This window comes from Sesamum indicum, linkage group LG4, assembly GCF_000512975.1.
Source record: "Sesamum indicum cultivar Zhongzhi No. 13 linkage group LG4, S_indicum_v1.0, whole genome shotgun sequence".
NCBI classification, from domain to species: Eukaryota; Viridiplantae; Streptophyta; class Magnoliopsida; order Lamiales; family Pedaliaceae; genus Sesamum; species Sesamum indicum.
Window position 1 is genome coordinate 7,672,280 of NC_026148.1, and position 14,114 is coordinate 7,686,393.

The window sequence follows — 14,114 nt, forward strand, 5'->3', positions numbered from 1 at the left end:
AAGCTCTCAACAATTCTTCGTTTTTTTTTGTTATTTTGTGACACCCCTTTTTTCTTTGATACCCCCAACCATTTCTTTTCTTTTCTTTACCACACTTTTCATTCCATTTTCCCCCCATTTTTGTAAAAAAAGTTTGGCTTTCTGAAAACACGTTCTAAAATTTTTTTGAAAAACTTTTCATTTTACAAAAACTTTCCCCCATTTGTTTTTAAAAAATAAACTCGGTTTTTATGAAAAATAAACCCCCATTTTTGTAGAAAAATTTCCCACATTTTTTTCAGAATATTTTGGGTTTTTACAAAAACAATTCTGAAAAAGTTTTTTACAAGAATATTCTACAAAATATTTTGAAATTTTTATTTACATTTTTTGTAATTTTATTATTTTTCTGTAAATTTTTTTAATTTTTCTAATTTTCTGTAATTTTTTGATAATTTAGAAAATTTTATGTAATTTATGCAATTTATGTAATTTATGAAATTTATGTGTAATTTATGCAAAGGAGGTGAATTAAAGCAGATTCTGACCCTCGCCCCAATGAGATTGTGTTAGTGGTCCACCAGGGATAGGCAGCTAATAGACTACTAGAAGCGGGCTCGGGATCTTTAACAATCTATAAGGCAACCAACAGGACTAGTTATAGAAGGAAAAAGAAAAAACAGAAGGAACTCAATAGCTACATAAGGCAAGAACTCATAAGTCCCAGCCCGGATCTAGCTCATAACTCATAGCTGCCAACTCGGAAAGACAACTCTAACATCTAGCTCAGAGCTACTAGTTCAGAGAAGATAGATCAGTACGAGCCTTACTGCATTCCTTGTAGGACTTCGGAATGCTCGGCTCGGGCTTGCTTCCTCAAGATGTTAGCTTCGAGCTGATTCTCAGCTCTCGCCGCCTCTTTCGGAGGCTTTTTTTTCCCATCGGTCTAATAAAGCTTACTCAAGATAAAGACCTCAGGGCATTATCTTGAAGGAACTCCTTACTAGATTTTATCACTCTCAACGGTCATTCAAAAACCTATGAAGCATAACTATCAAGGGGGCATCAAAGACAGGCCTTAAACGACACTTTTTTGACTACATCATTTCACATATATGATCATAGAAACAAGTCGCAGCTAAGAAGGGAATTGCTAAAGGTTCTCGGGCCGCCCGACCCGCCTATTGGAGAACTGCCAAAGCACTAGCATCGAGACTTGACGAGACGGCTATGATCGGTATTCACGGAGCTGTGAGAGTAAGGGGTAGGGGGCTCGCCTGCATACCGCTCTATCTAGGATAGGGCACGTCGGATGAAGAAAATGGCTCCATACGGGAAGACCGAAGGGACTTTTTCTTTGTAAAATTCTTGAGACTAAAGCTAAAACAAGAGCTCAATAGCTACATAGGGCAAGCAAGAACAACATCGAACAAGGGGGATTAAGGCATTAAGTATACTCTTAGGATTCTGGTAGGGAGACGGTCACAATTTAAGGAATACAGGCTCGCGCGCGTGCGGCCATCAGTCATTCGTGCTCCTCACCTGAGGATCACTCATTCCTTCCATTAACCGCTCGTGCTTTCCCACTAGGAAAGCACTCTCTGCCCGCTACAACTGGAGTATACCGTTCGGATGCCTCACTCCCATTTACAACTCATATTGGGGAGCTGCCACTTTCCCTCTACTATGCCAGTTCCCCTAACGCTTTTGGAATCAATTTTTGTATAAATATGTGGCAATCATAACTCTTCATGCCGTGCATCCTCAACTCCATCATGTCGACGCACCGGGCAAGGTTAGATGCATACCTAACAGAAAATCCCAAACAACAAATCCAGTCACATATCCTCCTTTTTCGCTCCTTCGTCAGGGTATATACCGCTTTAGACAATGTTTGGTCTCCATTCCTCCACCTCAAGCTCCAGATGATGATTTATGATCTTCAAGTCCTTCCGTGTGTTCAAATTATCCTTTGTCTCTCCTTTATGTCCATTACAATGTTGAATATATTATCAAACATATTTTTTCTCAATGTTCATGACATCAAGATTGTGTCATATTGGATGTGTTGCCCAGTATGGAAGATCCTAAAACATATTTGTCTTCGTCCACTTTTGGTCGATACCATAGCCCGCTGGGAGGTGTCAATGATTGTTCAACTGTAGGACTCAACTCCACAATTCCTTGATCTATTCTCTGGTCAGTTTTCGTGGTCCATATATTCCTTTCCATCCAATTTTTAGTGAAGACTTTCTTGTTCCTACGTTACGGATGTTCCTGGGGTAGAAACTTTCTATGATAGTCAAAGTAGCACACATTCCTACCGTGTTGTGGATGAAATGTCCGTTAGTCATCCATACATACTTGACACTCATACACCCACGGTACTCCATTCAAATGCCATTCCATAAGAGGGTAAGTTGTTCATGGTCCACATTAACGCCACACACATCATGAATACATGTTAGTGGCATTGTCATGAGTTTGTACACCGATATGCCACAATTGCAGCAACTCCTCGATCAACAGCTTCAGGTAAGCATCGATCAAACGATTTAGATTAGAAGGGCCAGGAATCACCATCGTTAGGAACATGTACTCAGATTTCATGCACATCTCTAGTGGGAGATTGTACAGTGTAAGTATAACCGGCCAACACGGGAATTTCTTGTTGCGGAGGTCTCGTTCTCGATCTGCTTGTACCTAGCGTCTGCACGAAACTTCCAATTGTCTAAATTGATGTCATCCTTCTAGTACAGCATGCAATCATTTTTACACGCATTTATCTTCTCAATAGGTAAACCCAAATTCCTTATCAACTTCTTCATATTGTAGTAATAGCGGGCAGGTTGTGGTTGCAGGTAATATTATTATTATCCCGCTAGGACCTAATCGTAGCATCTCTAAAAAAAAAAGAATTTCTCGGCCTTGATGTTCACCAGTCTAACAGCCGTCACCTATTGAGATTAAGTCCAACCACTCCACAATGGTTGGTTAGCAACATACACTATATAAAAGCAAGGTCTGATAACCCTGACACATAATCATAGGGTCCGCTACCGTACCATGAACTAGGGCTCGTAGGACATGATCTTGTACCATCATCAGGCACGCCCTTGTGGTAAGACGAAAAAACACATTGGCCGACTGCATCAGGCACACCCTTATACACATATATATAATTATATTTCGGCATATAAATTAATTATTGTTTTTCACTAATAATACTTTACATTCAAATATAAAAATAAAAAAACTATAATAATAAAATTGCATTTTAATTAACAAAAAGGGTTCGAGTTGTCCATGGTCAAGCAACTAAAGAGATTAACATACTTGAACAAATAACGCAATTCTAGCTGATCCAGTGTATATACTCGAAAATCAGAGACAGATTGAGATTGACAGTCAATACGCAATTCTAGGGACGAAATTTAGACTGGTCTGACAGTATAACAAATCTCTAATAGTGCTTTACATGAGAGTTGGAACGGATGCATTCATATTTTGTGTGGCGATTACATTGCGAATGAGGCCATCCCAAGTACTGTTATCAATTTGTAGTGGCCTCCATTTTGTACCAACTCTTGTAGCGGACATGCCATACTACAAATGTGTAAAGACTTCTTTTACATGATTTTGAGAAGATTTTTATTAAAGTTCGGGGACTGTTACAAATCAATGCAAGTTGTGGTTCAACATGTAACAGTCTGAAATTTGTAACGCATTAACAAACACTACCATTTCAAATGCTTTTGGAACAGTCTTTGTAACTCTTCCACTGTTACAAAAAGACCAAATTCATTTCATACCATGTTACCATTTTTCTAACAGTGACATGACTGTTTTTGCAATTAAAAATTAAGTTGTAAAACTAAATTTGATTATCAAACTGTAGGACAAAAATGCGGATTGAATTTTTTATTGCAAAATCTATTCTATCTTTTACTCCATTCGACATACAGATGTCACATCATATATATAAAATCTTTTCCAAAATAATATACATGAAATCATTTTTATACATGTAACACATGTACGTTCAATAGGATAAAAGAAAAAATATAATTTACAACAGAAAACTCAATCCAACAAAAATCACACTAATTCCCTATTCTTGTGGGGGCTAAAAAGCATTTATCCCTAATCACACTAATTCCCTAACTACAGATAAGACCAATTTAAGCTTGTATACGTGATTAATTATCACCTATTGCGGTATGAGTATCTATAGGGGAAAAATGCAATTTATTCTTATGATATATGAAAAATGAGCAAAAAACTTCCATGGAAAAATAAAATAGTAAATTATTATTTTAAAAAATGAAGCAAATTACCTCCGTATCTAAACCAATAATAGAGGGTAATTTGCTTCGTTTTTTTAAACATAAGATGATAATTTACTAATTCTTTTTTTCACAAGACGTATTTGCTCGTTTCACATATAACAGAAATAAATTACATTAAATCTGTATATATAATCAATTACCAAGTAGGAGTTGTGTAATTGGCCACAATCTTGATAATAATAATAATCATAAAAAAAAGTTAAATTAATCCTCAATTATTACTACAAGATAAATTATATGGGACCCAAACGTTATCTTATGGGATGTCAGCATATGCATCTAAGGTAGGCTGCATCATGTGGTGGTTCATGATCATGAAGCCACTCCAATTGCCTCTCTTGTGCCTTATTATTGAGTAACCCATTCCTCTATTGTCCAGTTCCAACTCACAAAATTCATATTATAATCCACCTGCCTTCCAAGGAACCCTCCAACCTCTCTTCATCTTTATATATATATATATATATATAATCCCAAACTAACTGTCACCACATACACACATACATACATCCATCTATATATCCATCTTCCTCTCCCCAATCCCCAGTGTCTGTGTGTGTGTACGTGATCGGCAGCTGCGTCATGCGGGCGGTGACGATGATCTTTCTTATTCTTGGGATGCTTTTAGTTCATGGCACTAACGCTGAGCTTCAACGCTTCGAGCATCCCACCAAAGCCGACGGTTCGCTTACCGCTTTGGTGATCGGTGATTGGGGAAGAAAGGGACAATACAACCAGTCTGAGGTCGCTTACCAGGTATATATGTTTTGTTCATGTATTACGTCTTCACAACATATAATAATAATATAGATATAACTTGTGAAAACTATTTATCAACTGTTATAGTTTATAAATGGAAAAAATACCAGCAACCTCTTTGTGATATTTTAAATGAGCAAATTATTCCATTATGAAAAAATAAATAGTGATTTTTACCTCCCTATATTTTTTAAAATATAATAATTTACTCCCCTATGATTTGTATAAGGAGGTAAATTGTTTTATTTTAGAAAGTATAGCGGGGTAAATTGCTATATTTTTTTCATAGAAGGATAATGTACTCATTTTCAATATCACAGTAGGGTAAATTGTTATTCACCTATTTATAAATTAAAGAACTGTCTTATACGATGTTACATCGTAATAAATTTTTTATATAATATTAAAGAAGAATTAAATAATAGATGTACCAACTCCCGTTAAACATGGTTTTTTCAGTTATTTTAATTTTATTAAACTCAATCCATCATATAATAAGTATGATATATTTATAATGTGATTAATTATTTTTTTTTAAATTATAAATCAAAATTGCATGAAAAGTGTATCACACTTGCCACCTAATCTAATATAAAATTTCCTCTGGTTCATGTGTGCTCTTAGTACTACTTCTCTCCCACACGCACCTGCATATGTGTGTTTGTATATCTATACACCGGAAAAAATGCAACCAACCTTCCTGTGATATTAAAAATGAACAAATTGTCCCCCTATGAAAAGAAATTAACAATTGTACAAGTATATGTACTTGGAAATTTAAATGGAAAATATGAATTAGTTATCACTCTGCAAATTATTTTAGAGTTAAGAATGTAGAATAGAAGTTAGTAGAATTGTGGAAGAAGCAAAAATGTGAGTAAGCTTATCCAAGGAAGACAGCACATTGTGTGATAGAGACTTGGGAGCATATACGTAAAGAACATTCTCTTTTAATTAGGTATTAAATTCTAATTTTAGTTAATTAATGACAAAATTAGGATAAAAGCCAAGTAGCATAGGTATACCCACCCAATTGACACTGACAATCTATATATATATGGAATTTCTCGTCAGTGAATGATGGGCGACAATCACACACGCAAACTCATTCACATATATTCTTTTCTACATGCTATAATAAATATTATATAATATTTAAAAATAGTTTATTGAAAAAGAATTATTTGTGAATTGGTCTTAATAATTCTGAATTTATTAATAAATTATGGATGAAAATCAAAATAAAAAAATAATTTAATTAGTATAATTTTAAAAAAAAAAAACAAAATATTGGAAGTTTACAATCTTCAAGATAGAATATTGGAAAGATATACATCCAATGATATTAAATTTTGATTAAGTTTTAGGTCTGATTGACTTTTCTAATTGTCACATGTAATGTTATATTATTTTAATAAAATAATGAGTTTAATACAATTTACTTTCCGATGATATTGTAATTAATGAGCAAATTATTTTTTTATGAAAAAATATTAATAATTTATCCCTCTATATTTTTTAAAATGAAGCAATTTATCTCTCTGTTTGATGAGGTAAATTGCTTCTTCTTGAAAAACAGAGGGGGATAAATTGCTGCAATGTCAAATATATAGAAACATAGATTGCTATTTTTTTTTTCATAAGGAGTAATTTACTCATTTACAATATCATAAGAGAATTGCTTATATTTTTTCTATAAAATAATGAATCTATACTACTACTTATGTAACAAAATTGCATATCCATATTATATCAATTTATAATATTATGTTATTTATTATTACAACATAATTTTCAATCATAAAAACAACAGTATATATGCTATCCTTACTTTAATGAATTGTTTCTGTAGGGGGAAAAAAAAAAGATGAATTTTACAAAATTTAACGAATAATTTATTATCAAAGGAGTACAAAGATCAATTTTTCTTTATCAAAGATTATAGATTTATAAAAGTTGAGAAAGAAGTGCAAAACAAATGTAACAATAAATAGAGGATGTAATTTTAAGACATGGCATAATTTAGAAACGGGTAAATAGAAATTTACCTCCCTATGATATTAAAAATGAGCACATTACCTCCATATAAAAAAAATATATAATAATTAACCTCCCTATACTTCTTAAAATGAAGCAATTTTTATCTTTTTATACAGGGAGGTAAATTGCTTTATTTTAAAAATCATAGGGGGGTAAATTGTTGGGTTTTAAAAAATACAAAAAAATAAATCGCTATTTATTTTTTGTAAAGGGGTAATTTATTGATTTGCGATATCGCAATAGAGTTATTTACATTTTTTCCATTTGGAAACTATTAAAATTGCCATAAATGCTTGTCATTAATGTTCACCTGCCAATTAAAGTATTTTTTTGCAACTAAAAAAATTCAAAATATTAAGAATTCATCTTTTAATCAAAATCAAAATATTTGGGTCGAAAATACCCTTCAAATATTATGTATAATAGATAACAGATAGACCACCAGATATGTAATCCAAGAAATTAAAGAAAACAGTGGGATTAATTTTTAGCTGCTGTCTCATCCAATGCCCACAGTAGTAGTAAAGAATGTATGTACTACAAGTAAGTTATTTTATGATTTTGATTTTATTATTTTTTAACTCATTACTATGATGTTGCATTCCATAAATTTAAAAAAATGTGTATTGGAAGAAAATTTACAATTGATTATAATTTTATTGGTTGTGAAATAAAATCGTGATAAATAATTAGAAAAAATTATTTGTTTAGTCATTTAACTTTGTCTGTTATTAATTTTAATCTTTTAAATTTATCCGTTTTAGTTTTAGTCCGATAACATTCAAAAAATTTTAATTTTAGTCATTTGATCAAATTTTGGACAATATTACCCCTACACATCTTTTCAAAAGCAATTTTATTCCATATATATCCGTTCATTTTGTATCTGGTAGCTAATGCTCGCCTAAAATGGTATAAGAATCTAGATTTATTAAAGAAATATTTGTTTATATTACACTAAGAGCATTATGATGGACTATTATTATTTATCACCAAAAGGGCAAAATAGTCATAAATTAGGCTAAAGGACTAAATCTACGCAAAATTGATAGATAAAAGACTAAATCGAATATTTTGCCAAAGATAAAAGACCGAAATAAATTCAGACCAAAGTTATACGACGGAATTTTTTTGTCCCAAATAATTATCAAATAAAAATCAATGTTAAACCTTATATTATCCCTATAGAAAATTATTTTTGCTATGATTATAAACCATAGTAAATATTTTTACCATGATTTTTAACCATAAAAAATCTTAGTCACAAGGCCAAAAACCATGATCAACAACCACCGTGGTCGTGATCAATGATTATTTATAACAATTATTTATTTTTACCCATGATAATTACTCATGGTTAAATGTTAAATTTCTTCTAGTGTCGTAATTTTAGTCCTAAATCTTATTAATTCCGTGAATCTGTTTTACGGAAACATCAATGAACATTCCTCAAGACTCAACGGAGCTCATGTCATGCCTCTCAATGTAATTTTATATTTTTAGAGGGGTTAAATTATAATTAAACATGTTTTTCGAAATTATTTTATTTTAGTTTTACTTTATAAATGATTGTGATGCATTTGTACAGATGGGTGTGACGGCAGAGAAGATGGATGTTGATTTGATTATTTCCACGGGAGACAACTTCTATCCTGGCGGATTGAGTGATGTAAATGATCCAGCTTTCGATGAATCATTCACCAAAATCTACACAGCTCCTAGCCTGCAGCAGCAGTGGTATACTGGTACTACTTTTCTCTTTACTCAAATTACATTCACTACTTGTCTTGCGTATGCATCTCTCATTTTAATTATTATTTGGGTAAATTATTGGAAAAAGTATTATTTTAGTTCGTTAAGTATGTTTAATTTTAATTTTAGTTCAATATATATGTTCATTTTTATTTAGATCCGTAACTTATGAAATTGCTTACTTTTAGACTTCTGGCATATTTTCGGATAATTTTATCCCTATGCAATTTTTGAAAGACTGTTTTAGTCCATATGCACTCATAGGGGTAAAATTGTCCGAAAATCTGCCAAAGGACTAAACGTAAATAATTTCATAAGTTACTGAACCTAAACAAAAATGAACATAGTTATCGAACTAAAATTAAAATTAGGCATACTTAGCGGATTAAAATAATACTTTTCCCTAAATTATAACCAGTTATTTTAATGTATTAGTAATTTTTTTCAGGGTAATATTACAACGAACTTTCCTGAGATATGATGTAATTACAAATATTCCTTCATTGTTTAAAAAATTACCAATAGACCCTTTTGATTTTAACGGTTGTCTAATAATTAGCCAAATCTGTTAGGTTTTCATTCATTTTTCGTGGTGAACTGCCCAAAGTGCCATTGGTGGATTAAAAAAATGTAATTTTATGTATTTTTTAAATTTTTTGATTTTTTTATAATTTTTAAAATTTTTTCATCCACCCTATTTGATTTTTTATAAGTTTTTAATTTTTTTTTTATAATTGTAAGGGCAAAATTGATGATTTCATACCTCAATCCAAAGATTACATAGTTTCATGAAACATCATACGGGTATTTATAATTTTTCAAACAACGAGGAGTATTCATATTTATACCAAACCTCAGAAAAAATCATTATAAATTATCTTTTTCTAATAATGAGAAATATTTATAATTATACAAAAATTAAAAAGGAGTTATTGTAATTTATTAAAACTTGTATATTACGAACTTCCGTGCAGTTTTGGGAAACCATGACTACAGAGGTGACGCCTTAGCACAATTGAGTCCCGTCCTCCGGGGAAAGGACGGCAATTGGTTTTGCATGAAATCATACATCTTGAACACAGGTGCCTAAGTCATCATAATTTTCTCTAGCTACTTTTATTTATTTCCTCTATATATATCCCATCTTTTAAAACAAGAAAAATGCAAGCCATCTCCTTATAAGTATTGTAATGGGTGAATATCAATTTACACCATTGTAATATTGAAATGAGCATATTATCCCTTTATAAAAAAAATATATAATAATTTATCTTCTGTACTTTTTAAAATGAGGCAGTTTACCTCCTTATATAGGGAGTTAAATTGCTTCAATTTAAAAATCATAGGGGAGTAAATTGTTGCATTTTAAAAAATATAGGGAGGTAAATCGCTATTTTTTTTTTCATAAGGGAGTAATTTGCTTATTTATAGTTCCACTAGGAGATAAATTATATTAAACGCTCTTTAAAAATATAAAATTATATTTTTTTTAATTTTTAAAAATATACTTACACCGTTTTTAGATAATTCTCCGTTTGGAAATATTTCTTAGATATTTCACTAATTTTAATACCGCAAGCAGATGTTGCGGAATTCTTTTTCATAGACACGACACCGTTCCAGGATAAATACTTCAATGATCCAGAAGATGAAGTGTATGACTGGAGAGGCGTGCTTCCAAGGGATAAATACCTATCAACTCTCTTACAGGTGGCGTGTCTATATAAATAAAAAAAGAACGCAAGCAACCTTTTTATGATATCGTAAATAAGTAAATTATCATCTTATAAGAAAAAAAAAATAGTGATTTACCTCTCTATATTTTTTAAAATACAACAATTTACCCCCTATGATTTTTAAAATGAAGCAATTTACCTCCCTATATAAAGAGGTAATTGCTGCATTTTTTTTCAAAGGGGGATAATGTGCTAATTTTTTATATTATCAGGGGGTAAATTGTTATTCACCCCAGAAATAAATATATAGGGTGAATAGCAATTTAGTCCTTCGTGATACTGAAAATGAGTACATTACCCATCTATAGAAAAATATAGTAATTTATCCTCCTATACTTTTTAAAATAAAGCAATATACTTTCTTATAGAAAGAGGTAAAATTGCTTCATTTTAAAAATTATAGGGGGGTAAATTGCTATTTATTTTTTCGTAAGAGGGTAATTTATTCATATGCGATATCACAAGATGGTTGTCTGCATTTTTCTCTAAATATATATTAGCTGTTGTGATTTTTCAATCTTGCGTAAATATAATAAATAATCTTTCAAACTAAAATATGTTGTAAAAAACAAGAAAAAAAAAAAAAAGGAATTCCGGAAGAAAGAAAGAAAAGAAAAATCATCTTAAAAATATTATTGAACAAAAACAAAATTAATGTAATAGTGTCATTACAAACCACCGATTAATATAAATATACACATATATGTATGTATAAAGTGTTTGAGAAATTTTATTGGTTGTATTAGGATTTGGAGTCGGCACTAAAAGAATCGCGTGCAAAATGGAAAATCGTGGTTGGTCACCACACAATTAAAAGCGCTGGAATCCATGGTAATACACAGGAGCTTGTACAAAAGCTTCTTCCAATCCTCGAGGTAATTCTTTTTACAGATTCATTTTCCTTTTTTCTTCCACAAAAATGTAAGTAATCCCCTTGTGACGTGTAAATGAACAAATTATCATCTTATAAAAAAAATAAATAGCGATTTATCTCCTTATATTTTTTAAAATATAATAATTTACCCTCTGTATTTTTAAAATAAAGCAATTTACCTTCCTATATAATGAGGTAAATTGCTTCATTTTAAAAAGTATAGGGGGTAAATTGCTATTCACCCTTTCTTCTTCAAATATATACATAAATATCTCAATAGATGTATCTTAATTGAATACTACTTTTAGTTCTTATATTTACAAAGGAAATCAATTCATGAAAATGCAGGCAAATGATGTTGACCTTTATATAAATGGACACGATCATTGTTTGCAGCACATCAGTAGTTCTGACAGGTAATATATACCATCATTATACTTGTCGTTGTATTAGTTATGAAATTCTCATTAACGATCCGATAAAAAAAATTTTAGTTTTATTCTTTCATTTGATTCTATCTCTGTTGGTATTTTTACAGAAAATGCACGTGGCTGTTACTTATTCAGCTATTTTTAGTCACGTACTCAGCACTTTTAGTTCAGTTAGTTATGAAATTCTTACTGATGGTTTGCAAAAATTATAAAAAATTGCACTTTAATTTTAATTCTTCGTCACATTGCATTAGTTTAATTTTCTGGATAACGGACACGTGCTTTTTTCATCAAATACTAACGAAATCTAACAAAAAAATTAAAAGTAAAAATTTTATAATGGGTGAATAGCAACTTACCCCCCTGTGATATTGAAAATGAGCACAGTACCCTCTTATGAAAAAAAAATATAGCAATTTACCCCCCTATATTTTTTAAAATGAAGCAATTTACCTCCTTATACATGGAGGTAAATTGTTTCATTTTAAAAATCATAGGAGGGTAAATTGTTGTATTTTTAAAAATACAAGGAGGTAAATCACTATTTATTTTTTCATAAGGGGGTAATTTGCTCATTTGCGATATCACAAGGGGGTTGCTTGCATTTTTTCCCTTTTATAATTATGGGATTGTTAATGAGAATCGTGTAACTGATTAGACGAAAAGTATATTGAAAGAAAAATTACAATTTTCGCTGGTAATATTAGTTATGTATGATTGAAGAAAAACCAATTTTTTTCAGCCCTCTTCAATTTCTAACAAGTGGGGGTGGGTCAAAGGCATGGAGGGGTTATTACGATTGGCCCAATGCAAAGGAGATGAAGTTCTATTACGATGGACAAGGTTTCATGACAATGCAAATTGCTGGGGGTGATGTTGATATCAACTTCTATGATATTTTTGGCAACATACTGCACAAATGGAGTGCATCAAAGACATTCTTCTCTCAAATTTAGATTTATTCGTTGCAAGATATGTAAAGCTCAGTGTCACAACTAAAACCCTAATTAATTGCTGTCAACATTTATTATATGTATCTGCAAAATATTCATGGAGTACGTGATTATTAATATTGGAGATTATGTAATATTAATTATATTTATTTTGGATGATTATGCCAAACAAGTTTTTATCTTTTCTCCCATATTAATTCAGAATGCTATTGTTTGGTCCAATTGGGGCTAGACAACACAGCAAGTTTTGAAAATTTTATACTTGAAAGATTTGCATAAACTATTTATGCTTGAATAAGCCACAATTATAACGGATCATATGTGATATCGCAAAAATGTATGAGAAACGAAATATCATACATGAATTTTTGCACTCAGATTGATGCAATTGAGTTTGAAATGCGTCAAAGGTTCATAGATGTGCAAATGTTACTCATCTAACGATATCCACACCTTGGATGTTGTTGAATTTAAAGAAGGAAGCCATAATCGAGAGATCAACTGCAACTACATCTAGAGGATATGTAAGATTCTTCATTCAAATGAAAATGAGTTGGAAAGACTCCTTAAATAGATGTACAAGTCAGGAAACAGAACAAACTATTTGTAGCTAACTCCTAACAACTTGAAAACTGTTAAAGTGCTACTCTACTTACAAAGACGCAAACAAAAAAATACATGATCTATGTGCAAACGCGATAATGGAACAATAGTGATGAGGAAAATTATATAATTACTAAAATACCCATATACTTTTAAGCATTTCTTTTATGTTTCTCTGACTAATTGCAGGGCCCAATGCACCAGGAAAGTCCGTGGCGGCAACAGGCTTTATAGGAAATGACATGGCTCAATTTCATTGAAACCACGTGTCACATACACAGTGGGTACTGTACGGCTATAAATAGTCTCATTTATGATTATTCAAATTATGTTTTATCTCATCACTTTGACCGCCATCTTTTGATCTCATTCGACCTCATTTTAATCTTTTCGACCCCACTTTTATAACTTAAGCATCGGAAGGCCATCGCCGAGAGCTACTCGGCTAGTCTCACGTTTGCTTTGTTCTCAGGATCCACTAACAGGTAGTTCGAAGAAGGATTCAGCGACCCAACTTTGCGATCAGACCCTGCCCGATCCGGATTTCGCTCGACCTACATCATTTGGCGCCGTCTGTGGAAAACTGAGAATGAACTAGAAATGGAAGTGTCATCTCAACGAGATCAACAGATGGAAGA

At 31.6% G+C, this 14,114-nt stretch overlaps 1 protein-coding gene across 1 annotated transcript; it reads left to right on the forward strand.

Annotated features, from left to right (window-relative positions):
- LOC105160169 (purple acid phosphatase 4) lies at positions 4,662–13,029 on the forward strand. The gene is made up of 7 exons (XM_011077438.2): positions 4,662–5,084; positions 8,716–8,872; positions 9,854–9,961; positions 10,462–10,589; positions 11,362–11,490; positions 11,838–11,905; positions 12,663–13,029. The coding sequence occupies exons 1-7, from the start codon at positions 4,911–4,913 to the stop codon at positions 12,874–12,876; spliced, it is 978 nt and encodes a 325-aa protein (XP_011075740.1). The 5' UTR covers positions 4,662–4,910; the 3' UTR covers positions 12,877–13,029.

Bases quoted from the DNA above. Each gene is read 5' to 3' on its own strand.
- LOC105160169 (XM_011077438.2), top strand. From the start codon at position 4,911: ATGCGGGCGGTGACGATGATCTTTCTTATTCTTGGGATGCTTTTAGTT. The intron at 5,085-8,715 runs GTATATATGTTT...GCATTTGTACAG, and splicing joins AGTCTGAGGTCGCTTACCAG to ATGGGTGTGACGGCAGAGAA. The intron at 10,590-11,361 runs GTGGCGTGTCTA...TGGTTGTATTAG, and splicing joins ACCTATCAACTCTCTTACAG to GATTTGGAGTCGGCACTAAA.